The sequence below is a fragment of the Poecilia reticulata genome, linkage group LG17 (genome assembly GCF_000633615.1).
Source record: "Poecilia reticulata strain Guanapo linkage group LG17, Guppy_female_1.0+MT, whole genome shotgun sequence".
Classification (NCBI taxonomy): domain Eukaryota; kingdom Metazoa; phylum Chordata; class Actinopteri; order Cyprinodontiformes; family Poeciliidae; genus Poecilia; species Poecilia reticulata.
This window is the reverse complement of record NC_024347.1, coordinates 7,044,775-7,062,521: the sequence shown is the minus strand read 5'-3', so window position 1 is coordinate 7,062,521 and position 17,747 is coordinate 7,044,775. Positions and strand designations below refer to the sequence as shown.

At 39.0% G+C, this 17,747-nt stretch overlaps 1 protein-coding gene and 1 non-coding gene across 7 annotated transcripts in view; both read left to right on the top strand.

Moving 5' to 3' along the window:
- Positions 1–3,746: 3,746 nt before the first annotated feature.
- The window catches only part of LOC103479148 (anoctamin-8-like), a 21,994-nt gene continuing 7,993 nt past the window's right edge, over positions 3,747–17,747 (top strand). For 4 of the 6 annotated variants that reach the window (XM_008433421.2, XM_017310119.1, XM_008433422.2 and 1 more), the window contains exons 1-12: positions 3,747–4,094; positions 8,231–8,341; positions 11,389–11,521; positions 11,608–11,746; positions 11,888–11,984; positions 12,715–12,831; positions 12,973–13,100; positions 14,543–14,704; positions 15,459–15,611; positions 16,192–16,318; positions 16,595–16,650; positions 16,736–16,810. In XM_008433421.2, the coding sequence (XP_008431643.1) occupies positions 3,914–4,094; positions 8,231–8,341; positions 11,389–11,521; positions 11,608–11,746; positions 11,888–11,984; positions 12,715–12,831; positions 12,973–13,100; positions 14,543–14,704; positions 15,459–15,611; positions 16,192–16,318; positions 16,595–16,650; positions 16,736–16,810 (1,479 nt within the window). In that variant the 5' untranslated portion in view covers positions 3,747–3,913. Of the gene's footprint in view, positions 4,095–8,230; positions 8,342–11,388; positions 11,522–11,607; positions 11,806–11,887; positions 11,985–12,714; positions 12,832–12,972; positions 13,101–14,542; positions 14,705–15,458; positions 15,612–16,191; positions 16,319–16,594; positions 16,651–16,735; positions 16,811–17,747 lie in introns of those variants that run through there. The other 2 variants (XM_008433423.2, XM_017310120.1) reach the window with 2 other exon arrangements.
- trnak-cuu (transfer RNA lysine (anticodon CUU)) lies at positions 14,999–15,071 on the top strand. The gene has a single exon. It is a non-coding gene; the product is annotated as a tRNA-Lys (tRNA).

Below are 17,747 nucleotides of genomic sequence, written 5' to 3'. Positions count from 1 at the left end.
CGACCGGTAAATCGAGAGCTTCGCTTTTTGGCTCAGCTCTCTCTTCACCACGACGGACCGGTACAGCGCCTGCTTAGCAGCAGACGCTGCCCCAATCCGCCTGTCGATCTCCCGCTCCCTTCTTCCCTCATTCGTGAACAAGATCCCCAGATACTTAAACTGCCACCGAGGAGCTTTTTGACCACCTCGGCGACCTCGTCCCCAGAGATTTGAGAGCCCAACCCAGAGTCCCCAGGCTCAGCTTCCTCAACAGAAGGCATGTTGGTGGGATTGAGGAGGTCTTTGAAGTATTCCATTCCATTGCAAAACAGCAATGGATTATTTTTATTTAAATTTGGTGTGCTGTGAATGAAAATGTGAATTGTTATCTTTACTGTTGAACATATGGAGTTCATATATTGTTGTTTTGAGTGTCAGTTCGGGGTTTAAGAAGAAAAATTAACGGGTCATACCATTATAGTCCGTGAAAGGTTTTCCCACGCTCTCCGTTGCGCTTTCTGTTCGGATTCCGTGGGAGAAGGTATGAAGTTTTGTTTTCTGTGTTTAATAAGTGTATTTTAAGTATAAGTAATAGTTTGATTACTGTTCTTGTAAAATAATGTGCTTTGGGGCACTTGAACTTTGTTAAACAGTGCTAGAACTGTGTTAGCAGATATTTAGCCGCTCTTATGCTACATGAAACATTGCTAATGAAAATACTACATCCATGTGCTGAAAATAGTGCTGTTAATGGTTAAACAGGCGCTGTGGAACACTGTGATTAAAAAAAGCCTGTTTTGACTACTATTTTCTGCTATTTGAATGCAAGTATGTGATGTTTCATTGCTTTTGGTGGGAATATTTTGTCTAATTATTATCGTTTTTGTTATTCATGTACTGTTTAAGATTATTATGCTCATGTTTGGGCTTAGTTATTAATTATTGTTGTAATTATTTTTATTTTGTAAGGTAAATTTGTTATTTTACACAAGTTGCAGACGTGCTTTTTCTGTTCGGATTCCGTGGGAGAAGGCGCTGTGGAACAATGTGATGAGAAAAAGCCTGTTTTGACCACTATTTTCTGCTATATATTGAATGCAGGAGCATTAAAAGTGCCTTCAGCTCAGCTGTTGTCTCGCTGTTATTTCCACAAGACACAACGCAGATTCAACTACGCTACACAAGTCCGACCCAGACTTTGTCCTCACATCCCCATCTTTTATACTTTCAGTCTGTAACTTAGCTTTTACCTTTTTGACTTTTGATCAGCACTCACAAACATTCAAATTCAATTTGAATATTTGTGAATGTTTACTTTTGCTTGATTGATTAGATGCTAATTTATTGGTGTTTTATGTAGGTCCTAGAATTTTTTATAGTCCAACTTGCAGTTGGGTCTAGAAATTGTCAGTTGATTAGAGGACCAATAAACAGAGCGGTAACACTTTATTTGAAGGGGTGTGTTACGGCGCTATTGGCACGTCAGGGTTCAGGATAAGAATGACGATCGCAGAGTGTGTACCGATCAGATACCCAGATGACCCCGAGGCAATCATGAAGCAGTATGACGGTTCCGTTCTTTAATCGGCGGTTTTGGTGTGTGTGGTTCTACAACAAATGAATAAATAAAAATTACAATCTACCATGAATATATACACTCATTTACAGCAAATTACAATCATGTTGCATTGCAAGTAAAGTTAAACAAAGTAGAACAAAGCGACCAAACATATTATGTGTTACCGTACTAGCATATAAATTAGCTTAGCACACCCTTCGCTTATGTTAAACAAAGTCTAACAGAGAATGTTGAAGCTACTTATATAAACATATCTCAAACATAAATACACTGCAACCTACCACTCATATGGACGCACACTTGAACAAACCCACGAAACCGCTAACAAACACCACATCTGCTGCTCTGTACAGCTTCTCGAACAATGTCTTATGAAAGGAAAAAATATATCACCCTCAAACGGCCGCGCCACCTGGTGGCGAGGCTAGGGACTACAGCACGGCCTTCAGAACAGGGTGTGCATAAGACTGACATGACACGGTCACAAACATGACATGACATAACATCTGTCATGAACATAAAGAAGTCTTTATGAATGTTTATGACAGTTGTCATGAAGTATCATTCGGTAAATAATGACACTTTTAATGCAAAGTTGCTCTAAAGTTGCATTGAGAGTCCAATTAAAAGTGCCACCTTTGCATTAAATTGTCATTTACAAAATCATGCAAAATTGGCATTTTTAATGGACTTTCAAAGCAACTTTTAGAGCAACTTTGCATTAAAAGTGTAATTATTTACCGAATGACACTTCATTACAACTGTCATAAACATTCATAAAGACTTATTTATGTTCATGACAGGTGTTATGTCATGTTTATGACAGTCATGTCAGTCTTATGCACACCCCTTTAAATAAAGTGTTACCAACAGAGCAAATGTTTCTTAAAACAGATACAGTCTGAGAAGGTCCTCATGTTTCTCAATAAATGTGTGAACCACTGAGTCCAGTTGTGAGCAGCACTAATGGAGGGATTGCAGGTGAAACATGAGTCCTTTCGTTCAGCATTCCTGTGTGAAGAAGTTCCTGCATAAAATACACATTTAAAATAAATTGGGAACAACAACCATGATATCAACTTTTAAGAGGTCGCAAAAGACAAAGTGATTAAGTGGGTCTTATGAGAAGTTTTAAAAACAGGCAATGAAGAGGCCTGTTCAATGTGTAGCACGATGTCATTCTTTAATTTAGGCCTCAACACAGCGAAAGCTCACACTGTAAAACGCAATAAGTGGACTTCACTTTTAAAAAAAATTATGCAAACTTGTCGCCTCAAAAAGTCGGGTTTTGAAAGCGTAAAAATGTTGGTATGTGCACAATGATTCATCATTGGTAGGTAACCAGATAACTTGTGAAATTCTATCTGTTTTTCATACTTTAATGATAATGATAAGCAGCTCTTTATTTTACAGTGACGTGGTTTTACTATGGACATAATTGTTTATATGAAATGTGTATTTCATGAAACAGTGAAAAGACATCTCTGGCAGAGTTTTTTTGACATCCATGTTCACTGTGACACTGATCATCTCTCCCAAGATGAAAGTCTCTGAGGAGAGTAGCTCTTTGTAACATGGGTCCTCTCTCTTAAAACACCAGAATCAGGGTCTGATTGGTCTGGAGGATACGGAAGATAACTAGAGCCACTGAAGATAAAGAATTCTGACTTTCATCTCAGAATTCTTTGGAAGGATGGGCCAGAATTCCAGCAAACTATTGAGAGAAGCTTATGGAAGCCATCCCAAAACCTTTGACCCAAGTCATAGGTAATGCCACCAAATGCTGAGGAAATGTAAAATTCTGATTTAGAAGACATTGGTAAATAAATATCTGACATTCTTTCTAACATTGTTATGTTATTTAACAAACAGAAATAATTTTGGTAACTCAAACTTACCTGAAACAAGAGAAGTTTAGAAGATTTAACTTAAGACAGTGAGGGGAAAGAACGTATTTTTATTTGGTTTATGTAAACTTTTGTTTTCAGCTTTATATTTGACGGTTTGGTGGATTATCACACGCATTCAGAATATGTGTTTTAACTGAAAAACGGATAATGCAGACATATAGCAAAGCGATATTCAGACTAGATATATTTGAGCAATAAATACGCCTACCTAGAAGAGACATGTCCCATTTTCTCTGTGAACCTGTACGTAGCCCGTGCGCGGTGTCCCCGGTCTGTGTCGTCATGCAGTCACGACTGGTACGCAGAACCTGCGGCTACATGACATGTTTGTGTTCCTCATGCTCCTCCCTGACTGCTACACACACCAGGCTGTCATTCCTACTGCCAGCAGCCATGTATTAACAGCAGCCTCCTCCGGGTTCTGACGGCCGTCTTCCTTCACGCAATGGAGCTTTTGGGCACCAACACGCAGGCGACCGCTGATGCCGACTCTGCGAAAGACGGCAGCAGCGGCGCCGCAGACGTCGACGGCAGAGACGGGGCTAGGGAGAGGAGGGAGAGGACGGTGCCCAGCGAGCACCAGGACAGGACCAGCACCCAGCAACAGCAAACCGCCGGGGTGTTCGGTGAGTCCCCCAACCTTTCCCCCGCTGACAGGAAGCAGGAGCTACGTATTTGTGTTTCATGTGATTGAAAATGAAGATTTACAAGCCACCGTGCCCGGGTTTTGCGAAGCATCACTGACGCCGCGGAGACTTGGCCGAAGGTTTTTGGTTTTGCGTGTTTCCCTGTGACGGGCCTGCTGGAACCACAGGTGCATTCAGGAAACATGAGGCATGTCATGCTGCTGCTGCATTACTGGTTAAACGGTACAAAAGAAGAATATGTTGCAGCTCTTTTTGTCTTTAGAACTGTCCAATGAAGATGCATTCTGAAATCCTGCTCTGTCGTTATCTGATTAGTTTGAGTCACTGAAAATGCTGCTGGTTTTATAACCTATACGTGATTTGTGTGCTGTTATGTTTCAGGGGTTTGTTGGAGTGGTGCGTTTCTTTTCAAAATCAAGTGCTGACATAATACATATTGATAGTAAAGTGTGTTGGCATACATTTCTAAAATTTATTTCATGTTAATAATTCAACTGTACTCAATGCGGTCTATTTATACCACTCAAATTTACCAAACATCATTTTAAAGTGTGTTAGAAACAGGTAAATTTTATATTCAGTCATATTTGGATGGAATATGACTTTTATTTTCTGGATTTATCAAGTTCATTGCAATTTAATCCAATCAATAGTCATGTTTAGATCAAATATACAGGCTAGGTGCATCGATAAACCAGCCTCAGTTTTCTTTATTGGGAAATCGATGATTGGCCGATATTTACATGTTAAACCGATCTTACCGGTTTTATCTACCTCTGCAATTAATAACTTTCTTTCTATATTTAACGTCTTTTCAGACATAAAAAAATTGATATGGGGCAAAACATGACTCATGTATGAACCTTTTTGGCCTTAGTCACAAGTTTGAGTCCCGTCATGATGACCTTTGCCACATGTCTTCCCTGTCTCTCACAGCTGTTAAATAAAGGCTACTTCACCCAACAAAATAAAAAAACAAAATCAGTACTGACCAAAATCAGAAGGCAACAGTCTAATATACAGCATTTACACTGATCAGACATAAGATTATCAGCGTTGTTGGTAATATTATGCTTAGTAGCATTTTGGTTTTCCTTTTTCCGTCAAACCAGCGCTGACATGCTGCGGCCTGGACTCCTCTAGAACCCTGAAGCCATCCAGCTGCAGCTGTGCTTATGGGCACATCTTTTATGTTCTGGGAATTGTCAGATTGGGCCTTCATAAATTGAACTTGTTTATGCGTCACACCCCAAACGTTTTCATTGGATTAAGATCTGGGGAATTTGGAGTCAATCTTCAAACCATTCCTGAAGCATTACCACTTAGTGCCAGGGAGTATGATCCTGTTGAAACAGGCCAGAGCCATCAGGAAATACCACCTCCAAGAACAAGTGTATGTGTCAGAGTAACATCCACATTGACCTAAGGTTTCACAGCAAAGCATCACACTGTTTGACCAAAGCATCACACTGTTTAGGCTGGCTTTCCTTCTTCTCATTGTGCTTCCTGGTGTCAGGTCAGCGACACACGCATTCAACCATGCAGGTGATGCAAAAGAAAACGTCAATCATCAGATCAGGTCACCTTCATCCATTGCTGCATGGTTCACAGCTCCATTGTTGATTCTTCCAGGGGTCAGCTAGTCTGCAGGCCCTCACACTACATCGCAACAAGCCTCATATTCACAGTTTATTCTGATACCTCTCTTGCAGAAGCAACATTAACTTCTTCAGCAGTAGGATGTCTTTTGGATGGCAGCTCACAATTCCTTCCTGTTTCTTCCTGTTCCACTGGTTGACAGTCACCACCTGGACTCTGCTGCCCATTTTTACAGCTTCCAACACATAGAGTTTGAGAATGAAATGTTCACTAACTGCCTAACACATCCAACTGCCTAACACATCCCACACACTAACTGGTGCCATCATTAGATAAGAAGACATAAGATTCTGATGGATCCATTCTAACAAAGACGGTTCTGTGTCTATATTTCAGTAGACAACAGTTCAGATTACATAACATTTATGAGCACTGATGCCACTTAAACCCAAATATTATTCTGATTTGATTTGAACTTCATAAACAGTTGTTATCACAGGTCCTATCCTAGACCTTTTCAAATAGCTGTAAGTTTTTAAATGATAACTAAAGAGTTGTTTTGTAGGGGTGCACTGGTTGCTGTTTTCTGGCCGTTCACCAATATTTAAAAAACCTGACTTGCTGATTTACCTGTTGGCAGATACCAATTTTTTTGTCCGAAAAGTTGCTAAATGTTGCAAAAAAAGTTGATAAGATAGCAACTGGGCGAAAGGGTAACTATTGGTTTTGATCTATTGGTTTTGATTGATTTTCAAACCTTTATGGAGGTATCAAAGATTAGTGGATAAGATCGCCTTCACATGCAACTATCAGCCAATCACCAGTCTCCCAAAATAAAGGAAGTCAGGGCTGATTTTTTGGTGCCCCTATTAGTAGCTTAGCATTTCTTCTCTCATTAAGTTGTATATTTATTGCCTATTTAAACAAGGTTTTATGTTAGAGAAGCAAATTTCAAGGCAGAACTGTGACTTTGATTTATTTATGTTAAAAAGCAGGTTTACCTAACCTTTTTAGTTTAAATCTCACAAAGCCAAAATGTTTGGTTTTTAAATGAATCTAGACATGACTTACACACGGACGGCTCAGGCTGGGAGGGATAGAACTTTCTGAGATGGGTTTGATCATAAAAAATCCAAGCTCACACAAACACTGAGAGAGTCACCTTATAATTCAGTGAACAATTAGGAGAGTGGTCAGTCACTGCAGCTACTGCTTCAGCAGGAAGCAGCGTGTGACCCACTGAGGACCACCAGGCAGCAAGAATGGCTGCAGACCATGTTCACACACACACACACACACRCACACACACACACACACACACACACACACACACACACACACACACACACACAYACACACATATTTTGGGATTTCAGCTTTTTTTAAATTTTATTTTTTTACACATATTTCTGTGATACACTTCAAAACTAATTAACTACATCACACGGTTCTGTTTGCAAATACATCAAATTTGTGTGAAGAGTTAATATTTAGAGTGCCGATCATTCTTTTTCACAACTTCTGCAATTCTCTATGACCTACATGTGATCAATACATGCTTTTTCATCCATGACAAACAACCCGCAGTTAACTGCACATGCATACAAGTATTGGGAATCCTGTGCAAGGTTCAGCTGACAGATAAGCTACAGATTATGTATTGAAACTTTGTGTCTTCTAACATCCACCACCACGTCAGAGTAAAATCCACATGAGCAGTACGAGTGTGAGGCAAACCAAAAATAACACCAATGATGTTTTTTTTTGGAGTCAGACTTGAAAAGACAGTTTGCTTGGAACTGTTTGCATGCCACTCAGTTTGCAAATTAGTTGTCGGTACACAATATTTGCTCAGTCATTCAACCACAGCAGCAGAATTATGCTTATCTGGGATATTTCTGTTATTTTGTCTTAGTGAAAATTGACAAAAGGAAGGAGTAAAAAAATATTCAGAAGAAATAACGTCAGTAGCTGCATTTCCATTACAAATATGCGCACAATTTTGTCAGCATTCTGCTAATATAGAAAAAACACACAATTGTGGTAAGTCTGTTCAAGCGATAAGGCATTAAAAAGCATGCAGTGCTGTCATCCTCCAACTACTGCCTGTCGTCGTCTTCTTCGTGGTTTGTGCCAGTAGTAACATCTGGTTACTCGTGTGATGCGAAAAAAGTGTTTCATTGCAGTTTTGCAACATAAACCAATAAACCTCTCAACCTAGCGGAAAAACCTTTAAGCAAAAAACACGTCTTCAATGAAACACGTGAAATGTCAGATTGGTCAATGGAAATGCAGCTAGTGATGAGTGGCAGAGTGCTACTAACAAACAGCCAGTCATCTATGGTCATGATCGTCACAATTATAAATACCACCATCTGGTGGTATTTATACCACCAGATGGTGGTGGTATACCACCATCTGATGAAAAACATGTTGTTTTTCATCAGCACACACTCACGGTTTTTATGTGCTTTATCCTTCCATGTCAGACTCATCTTCTTCTTTCTTTTTCTTAGATAAACTGTTCGGGAAACGACTTCTGCTGGCCAGACATTACATCAACTCTCGCAAGTCCTGGTTAAAGATGGTTCCCACACAAAACTGTGACATCCTGATGACTTTTCCAGGTAAATGCTCTGCTCTGACATGTCCTCCATGTTTGTCCTGCAGTGAGGAGAGAAGGCGCTGGTAGCTAGTCAGAAATGTATAGTGAAGTGCTTTGGAGGATATTAAAAGCTGTCAATTAACAGCACCTGTTCTTTCTGCTGTCTCCTTTTAATGGAAGGACCAGCAATGTGAACTCGAAGCATTTCATTAAGCCACCATACACATGCAGCATGAAGGAGCACATCCTGTTATATGTGTGGTGTTTAAACAGAGCACGCTGTTTACTTATGGGCAGATAAGTGGCTTAAGTCAACATTTATTATTTTTGTCTGAATACACAATTGCCACATTTGTCTCAGATACCGTTTCTAAAAGGATGACGTGTAAAATAGTTTCTTTCTTTTTATTTTCTATGAAAGATGAGGAAATTATGGAACTCAGCTTGACTGACCTTTATCCCCCAGTACCACCTATCACCAGTGAGCATATTAGTGTTGTTAAAAATGGCTTCTACTCAACCTTACTCTGTGTGCACTGATTAAAGATTACCTTTCAGAATCAATTGAACAGCCTACTGTCTCAAAAATAAAATATTTATATCAAAATAAATAAATTACAGAAAGATCCCAGATTTACAGAACTATCAGGTTATAGTTGGAAATGCACATAAAAATCAAAAGGAATCACTGTGTGTCTGATCTATTCCACAACCAATTCAAGCTGAACAGAAAGAGTTGCAACCAGAGACAGTCCTAGTCTGTTTGGTGCCCTGGGCTCATGCCGCCCCCCCAAGATGGCGCACTGGGCGGTTGCCCATGTCACTCGTATCAGAAACCGCCACTGGCCACAACACATTGGCTACTTGAGTAATGATGTACACGACAGACCCGTGCCCAGCACTAGAAGGTTGTGCTAGGTGGTTGGCCTAGGCTATGCTAAGCTCCAATGTGGTACGTTTTAGCCAAAAATGGAATGCCCCCAGCTTCCACAAGCAAAGAGAAAGCAGACAGAATATTGATGAGAGGAAAGATTAATTTGGTGGTGTAAACGTAGTTCAGATCTCTATAAACTTCATTTTTCTTCGTGTTGTACAATGTGCCATAGAGTCGTGAAAATTAGCAACAGGACACATCTATCTGTTCCATTATGTGAAGCACTTCCTGTTGATAGAATATTCTGAGAGTCAAAAGATGAAGCAAGATGAAGTTTGCATGTTGGCATGAATGTATAAGCCAACATGTCCCTGAAGCATCACCCTAGACCCAGCCATGTCAAAAGAGAAGCCCATGGTAAAGGCATGATGTTTACTACGGTGGAAATAAGGGGCTTCAGGAAAATTATGTCAGTCATCGACCATAGATACAAAATCCCTGGCTGGGAAGATTTTTCACACACAGCCATGCCCGCACTTTATGGTGAAGTTAGAGAAAGGGTGGAGGAGCAACTGAATTCAATGTCAAAGTTTGCGACTACAACTCAACAACCCAGGATCCTAACACAACCGACACCTGGTCATATCGTCCAGTCCATGTATTATAGCACAGTGTATTACCATGAGCAGGGTCAGATTTGTCAGTGCACACCTACCTGTACAGTGATGCTTCAGGAAGTTATTCTTTGGAAGAGAACTTTCACTCATAAATAATTATAAGAGTAAGAGGTTTTTGAGTATTGCTAATGCTGTTGCTGAGTTTGCCTTGTTGACCACAGTAGGGATTCATTCAGAAATCAGACAGGACACAAGTAGTATTTAATCTGTCTACAGCTATGCAGTCTAGGTACAGAATAAATGTATTTTGAGATGAAATAAATTTCTGTGGGGCTGCACAGTGGCGCAGTTGGTAGAGCTATTGCCTTTCAGCAAGAAGGTTCTGGGTTCGATTCCTGGCCCCAGTCTTTCTGCCTGGAGTTTGCATGTTCTCCCTGTGCATGCGTGGGTTCACTCCGGTTTCCTCCCACAGTCCACAAACATGACTGTTAGGTTAATTGGTCTGTCTACATTGTCCCTAGGTGTGAATGTGTGTGCCTGGTTGTTTGTCCTGTCTGTCTCTGTGTTGCCCTGCGACAGACTGGCGGCCTGTCCAAGGTGTACCCTGCCTCTTGCCAGCACAGATATACACCAGCAACCCTCTCCATCCCACTAGGGACAAGGGTGTAAAGAAAATGGATGGATGGATAAATTTCTGCAGAAGTAGTCTTTCCCTCACAATAAGAGCATGTATAAACATCTCACTACTTGAAGAATGCTTAACAGTCGCTAATCAAAGCTTCAACACAGATTTTAAACCTTATTCAGTTAAAGGTTTACAAAACCATAAATTAAATTAGTGCTTTCGGAACAACTGATGTTTAGGGCTAACTGCCCTAAACATTTTACAAATTAGCAAAAACGCTGCAGGCAATAAATGAAAAATTAGCTCTGCTGTTAGCGCTTCAGCAGATTAACGGAAGTGGATCCACCACTGAGATTCCATGCAAGAAGAACTGGGCTAAAAACACAACTAGAGCTGAAATGATTAATTGGAATAATTGTGATGAATTAATTATTGAAATAATCATCAAGTAATTCGGTAAATGATTCATCTTTAACTTGAGTAAACAGACTCAAAAAAGACAATTTGCTGAAAGAACACTTTCAGAGCAGTAATTAAGTCAAACCTGTGTAAAAAGATACATGCATTTCCATTTAAGATGAAAAATCTTCAGGGGTTTTTATATTCTTTACCCAGAACTCCTCAAGTGGCATAGTTTTAGCTTCACCTATATTCGAATTCTGTAAAAAAAAAAAAAAAAAAAAAAACTAAATCCTATTAGCACCTTATACAAACCAATTATTAATTGGTTTATCCAAAAGATAATCTACAGATTATCAATACACTGCAATAAATGATCACACAAAGGATGTGATTTTTAGTTTTAGATCAGCTGATCAACAACTGGTCCAGTCAAACATCTCTAGAATAGACACAGAAACTTCTACTTTACCACATCTGCTTCTGTTTTTGGACAGTAGATGGTTGAAAACATGCTGATGAACTTCAAATGGATGTATTTCTAATTTCCCCAGATACAATAGATGACCACACTCTGCTGTGGCTCCTGAATCAAATGCGTGTTGGAATCCCACAGGTCAGCATCCAGGTCCGGCAACATAAACACACCCAGACCCAAGCCTTCTTCATCACAACAACATTTGAAAAGTAAGACTCAACTTCCTTCACAGGTACAAGAAAACATAGCCTCTTATTTCAGATGGAAATAAAATCTTGCTGTTCCCCCCCAACAGCCTGCTGCGAGGAGCCGAGCAGATGGGCATGTACAAGACTGTGAAGCCACAGTTTGGTGGTGGCATGCGCCGCTTCTCCTGTGAGGAGGACAACATCTATGAGAACATAGAAAGCGAGCTTTGCTTTTTCACCTCGCAGGTTAAAAGTCTGGGATTCTCGTTATCAGTGTCATCTGGAAGTGTTGGAATGTAACTCAGGTCTTCGTAAAAGAAATGGATGCACAAATGTAGGTGTTATTTTATTAAAATCAATAGAACCATGTGTTCCTGTTGTGTTTAGGAACGTCAGAGCATCATTAAGTATTGGCTGGATAACCTGCGTGCCAAACAGGGGGATATGCTCCACAACATCCACTTCTTGGAGGGGCAGCCAATAAGTGAGATGCTTTTTATCATCTTCATTTTCCAGGCCGCTCTGCATCTTCTCATTCCTTTATTCTGGTTTTATCCCTTAATGCAGGGGTTAATGTTCAAAGTGTGGCCTGGGGGGCACTTTTTCAGCAGCTAAGCTAATTTTGTGTGGATCATGGCTGCAAGCAGGGCATATGTTTTTATGATGTAAAGCACTTTGAACTGCATTGTTGCTGAAATGTGCTATGCAAATAACATTTGATTGATATATAATTGGGGGCCCAGGACAGGCAGATGATCCAAATGAAAACTTTTTTTTTCTTAAAAAAGTAAATTTTTTTACAAACTGAAATTTTCTGAAAATGGAAAACATTAGGCACATTACAAAATTTTCATCTTATAATATACATGTTTTTTTCTTTTTGTTTCTTAGTTTCATATTGATATCCAGCAATTTTTACTATATAGCGGATATAATTTCACCAAAATCTGCATTTAGTTGATTTAAAAAATTTTATATATTCAATGTTTTTCCTTGTCATATTTATGTGGCACTTTTGGACGAGGAGCTATAAAAGTTCAACAAAAAGTTACAGCATTGTTAGTATCTCAAAAGTTTACATACCCCAAAGTTTTTCACATCTTGTCACATTGTAACCCAAAAAACTTTGATTGATTTTGTTATGATTTTATGTGATGGAAGAACAGAAGCATCAAACTGGGAACTCTGGTTTCAGCCGTTGTCTGTACTTTTAGTTCCAGAGCTAATCGCTCGGGGAGTGATCCATCAGATGTTTCCTCTTCATGAACAAAGGATACTCAACCAGCTGATGACTTCGTGGGTCCAGGCTGTGTGTGAAAGGCAACCCCTCGGTAAGAAATACTCGAGGATGACATGAAATGCCTCATACTGAATAGATTCCTTGAAATCATGGTCCACTTCTGCTAACTCAAGGTTGGAGTTGTTTAAAGCAAGCTGAATATCCTCAGTTATGTATAATAAATCATTTCCAGATGACATTTGTGACTACTTTGGAGTGAAGATCGGCATGTACTTTGCTTGGCTGGGTTTCTACACCAACTCCATGCTCTACCCTGCCGTCATCGGCTTTCTGCTCTGGATACTAGCAGAAGATGATCAGGTATCACAAACCTTAAAGAGAGAGCTTTGGAGGGTATTTCAATTCATGGTGTAAAATTATGGAGCAAGTTAAATGAGGAGTTAAAACAAAGTCAAAATGTAATACAATTTGAAAAGAAAAATGAGGTCATTTTCACCAGCTGTAGAAATATGGGTGAGACTTAGCACAAATCTATATATGTAAACTGAGGCTAATGCAGAGTGTGTGTGGGTATGGATGTATGCATGTATATGTATATGTGTGTCTGATGAGTCCAAGGCAAAAATACCCCCAAAAAACAGATAACATGGAAAATTAATTAAACTATGTCAAGATATTATTATTTTTTTATTTAATAATGAGGCTCCATGTGAAAACATGGTAAGTTTATCAGGTAGGAGTTCATAAGTTTTGTACTTCTTCCTACTCCTCTTCAGGCATGTTAAGATTATTGTGGTACAAAAAATATGTCTTTTGCAATACTTGTTGTACTTTATACTGCTATCATATTGAAAATAAATAAATAGTTCACCATTTTAGTTAAGTGAAGTTCTGTTAAAAGAAGTCCATATGTTATCAGCAGTTAATTTGATCTTATTGCTCAATATGTGTGTTGGAAAAATAATAATAATCACTGCATTATTATTTTTGTTTTACTTATCTTACATTCAACTTTTATTCCTATGTGCCCATATATTTATTTTACTCATACTATTCATCATATTAAGAATCATTTTGCATTTATTGGTTATATTGTTTTTGCTTTATAGTTATACTCTTGTCATTTATTCCATCGTATGTCCCTCTTATGTCCCCTTTGACCTTATACTTCCAGAGCATAAGTTTGAGACATATTGATGGGTGAAGTGAAACATGTACATTGCAGCATTTATAGTATGTAGAAAAATTAAGTTAATAAGCTCATTTCCTGCAGGAAATGAGGAACATCTGCAAAGATAAGGAACCAGCGGTTCTAGGTGTTTTTTCAGGGTTGCAAAACAGCCACCTTACATCTGTGCAAAGAGCGTAGACAAGTGAATAATAGCAAGGTCATTTCCTTTATTAACTAGAAGTCAGATGACCTACACTCTGTACTTTATGTTTGCATGACCAAAGACTTGACCTGCAAAGAACATTTTAGTCAGCATTACTGTAATACATATACTTCTTAAAAAAGGCAACACATTTTCAGTTTATGAACAGAAATCCATGTTTTTAGTGTTTTTCTCCTGTGTGCTGTAGAGTCATTCTCAGATTTTATATTTTCACAGAGAAAAGTTTCAAAAAATACACATTGAAAGGGGAACATCTTCGGTGGAAACTACTAAAAAGCAATAATTTGATTTTACTTTATTTATGACTGCTACCAGGTATTAATCTCACTGTCATGAGATGGATCCTCCTCACAGCTGTATAATTAAAGTCGCGTAAAGTGACTGACTCAACCTTTTGTCCCCACACAGACCAGCCAAGATATCTGCTGTGTGGTTTTTGCTCTCTTTAATGTCGTCTGGGCAACTTTGTTTCTGGAGCGCTGGAAGCGGCGAGAAGCAGAGCTGGCCTACAGGTGGGGCACCCTGGACACCCCCGCCGAGTCCTTGGAGGAGCCCAGGCCCCAGTTCAGGGTGAGAACTCTTCACAATAAAAGCACAGGCTTCCTGTAATAGTGAGCCTGAAAGTTTCTCATGTCTTGGTGATATTTCCTCTGACAGTCTTCCTCCCAACACAGAGTTAGCCTACAATAGCAGGAAATGGGGTTGGTGGGTCCATGTGCTCTGAGAGCAGCAGGAGGGGTGGGGTTAGTGTGTGTGTGGGGAGTGGGGGGGGGTGTATTATTAGGTTGCATACCCCCACAAAAAGAAGCAGTGGTGGGAGGGGTTGTGATGGGTAAAGAGGCATACAGGTCACATGGGAGCTGAGCCCGGCTAGCTCAGTCGGTAGAGCATGAGACTCTTAATCTCAGGGTCGTGGGTTCGAGCCCCACGTTGGGCGCTTGCTTTTGTCAAGTTTCATTGTGTTGCCCACATAAACAGATCATGTTACCAAGCATTACACTGACCTAGGTTGTTTTTCATACTTTCATGGAAGTTCATTTTTTGAGGGAAGCTCATATTAATTAAATTAAAAGTATTTTATTGATCCCAAAGGGAAATTAAATGGTGGTGTAGACAGTGATGGCTGTTGGCAGGAAAGAGCTCCTGTAGCGGTCTGTATTACAGCAAATTTGAAAAAGCCTCTGACTAAAGACACCTTTTTTTCTAAGACAATCTCATGGTCAGGGTTGTTCATAATGTTATTTGGAAAGTCCTTCTTTGCTTCATCATGTCCAGAGGACCTCCAGTCTTTCTCAACAATCTCATTTCTAATGTGTGCCTACAGGGTGTGAGGCGGTGCAGTCCCATAACGGGCTGTGAGGAGTTTTACTACCCCACCTGGAAGAGAGCCATGTTCAGATGGCTGGTCAGCCTGCCGGTCTGCCTGCTCTGCCTCTGCTTCGTCTTCCTCGCTATGCTCCTCTGTCTTCAACTGCAGGTCTCTGTTGGACAGCACTGTCTACCATGCTAAACAAAAACAGCTAGTAATGACACAGCTCCACAGTCAAACATAAAGAATCCAATATTAGAGTATTCAATTTTCAAACAGGTAAAATATACATATTCTATAAAGAGTGTCTAGTTTTATGACACATAGCGTCATCTAGCCCTTTCAGATCACAAGATGTAACAGCCACTATAAATAAAATGTATTATCTGTCACATTTACACATTCATTTCATTAAGAAATATATGTATATTTTGTCTTTCCTTCTCCTTTGTTCTTTTTACATTTCCTCGCCTCCTCGTTTTAATTTCCCTAAAGCATTTTTGCCTCGTTATACAAATGAGGAGGGGTGATGTCTTAGGACTTCAACTCCTGTCTATGGGTTGGTCATGCATTTCTTGATGAAAATGCATGTGTAGGAAGAAGGAAAAACAAAATCTATTAATTTCTGCTTTTATTTTTAATTATGTCAGTTTTGGTCCTCCATAGTTTTCATGTCATGACAATGATAAATAACAGTTATGAGAATATCACTAGTTCTGATTCCACAATAATGTTCTTCACTTTGCAGGAATTGGTGATGGAGATTCAGGAGCTGCCTAGTATCACAAGATTCATCCCTAAGATACTTCTGGCCATCACTGTAACTGTATGTGATGAGGTGTATAAGAAGATTGCCTACTGGCTGAATGACATGGGTAGGAATCATTTTGGCAAATGACATAATTTTGTTTGTGTGAATAATAGCCGAGTTCTTTGATAAGAAAGGGAGAGGATGGTGACTGACTCTCCATTTTTATTTGGAGTTTTTATTTATTTTATTTTTTTATTGTTATGTTGTGTTTTGTATCAGCTGTGGTTGTTTTAAAGTGCTTTATAAATAAAGTTGGTATGGTATATTATTTCTCCAGTAGAAACAGAAATAGGAAATAGAATATGTCTCTTTAATGCTTCATGTTTGTTTGTTCTTCCAGAGAACTACAGGCTTCAGAGTGCCTACGAGAACAATTTGATCATCAAGATGGTTTTTGTAAGTTATCCTGTTTTGTTTTGTGCTTTGTTTCTCAAGATAGTTTGGTTTTCTATTTCTTCTTATGTCTTCTTGTTCTTTACAGTTTGAATTCATTAATTCTTACCTCAGCCTTTTCTACATTGGATTCTACCTCAAGGACATGGAGCGACTGAAGGAGGTAAGAACATTGAAGAAAATGTGAAATTTGAAATCGGTAGTACAAAAAAAAAAATCAGTAGTTGCCATTTGTTTTGTAATATTAGTTAGTTTTGAGCTTTGGAAAAAATTTGCCAGTCCTGTACACTCAATCAATTCAATTCAGTTTATTTATATAGCACCAGTTCACAACACATTAAAATTACAATTAAAATCAGTCTGCAACTTCCATCAGTGTCAGAACCTTCTGACTTCAATAAACTGTTACTGAGCATGTCTTTAGATATCGTCTTCTCTGCTTTTTCAATGCTTTTCTTTTGGAATTCTGATGACAATTCTGGAATTTTGGCATTAAAAATGTGTATGAACTCTGGTTGTAATATTAAATAACATATTAACAAAAACAGAATCTTATGACTTGATAATTATTGTAATGTTGATTGTTATGTCATTATCTTATTTGAGATTACACTCCATAGACACACACACTTACACCTATTGAGAATTTAAAGAGACTAATTAGCTAGTCATGTTTTTGCACTGTGAGAGGAAGCCAGAGAGAACCCATGCATGCACAGGGAGAACATACAGAAAGACCGCAAGTTGAGATTTGTTGAGATTTTGCTGCAAGTTAATAGTGCTGCCAACTGTGCAGCCCTGAGATTAAATAGATTCTTGAAAAACATAATATTGTCACATCCCTAAAATAATCCCGAGTCCTTTTTTTTTTTTTTTTGCCAAAAGTGATTTGGGGAAAAAAAGCAACAAAAAAACAAAACAAAACAGAACACTTTTGACAAAAAAAAAAGAAATGGCTGAAGTCATTATTTTAGGAAGGTGATGTTATTCAGACTGACAGAAGCGAGGCTGCCTTGCAGTCAGAGCCACGGCGCCATGTGACCACCCTCACCCCAAGACTGATTCATCTGTTACAGACTGTATATGTAAATAATAATAAT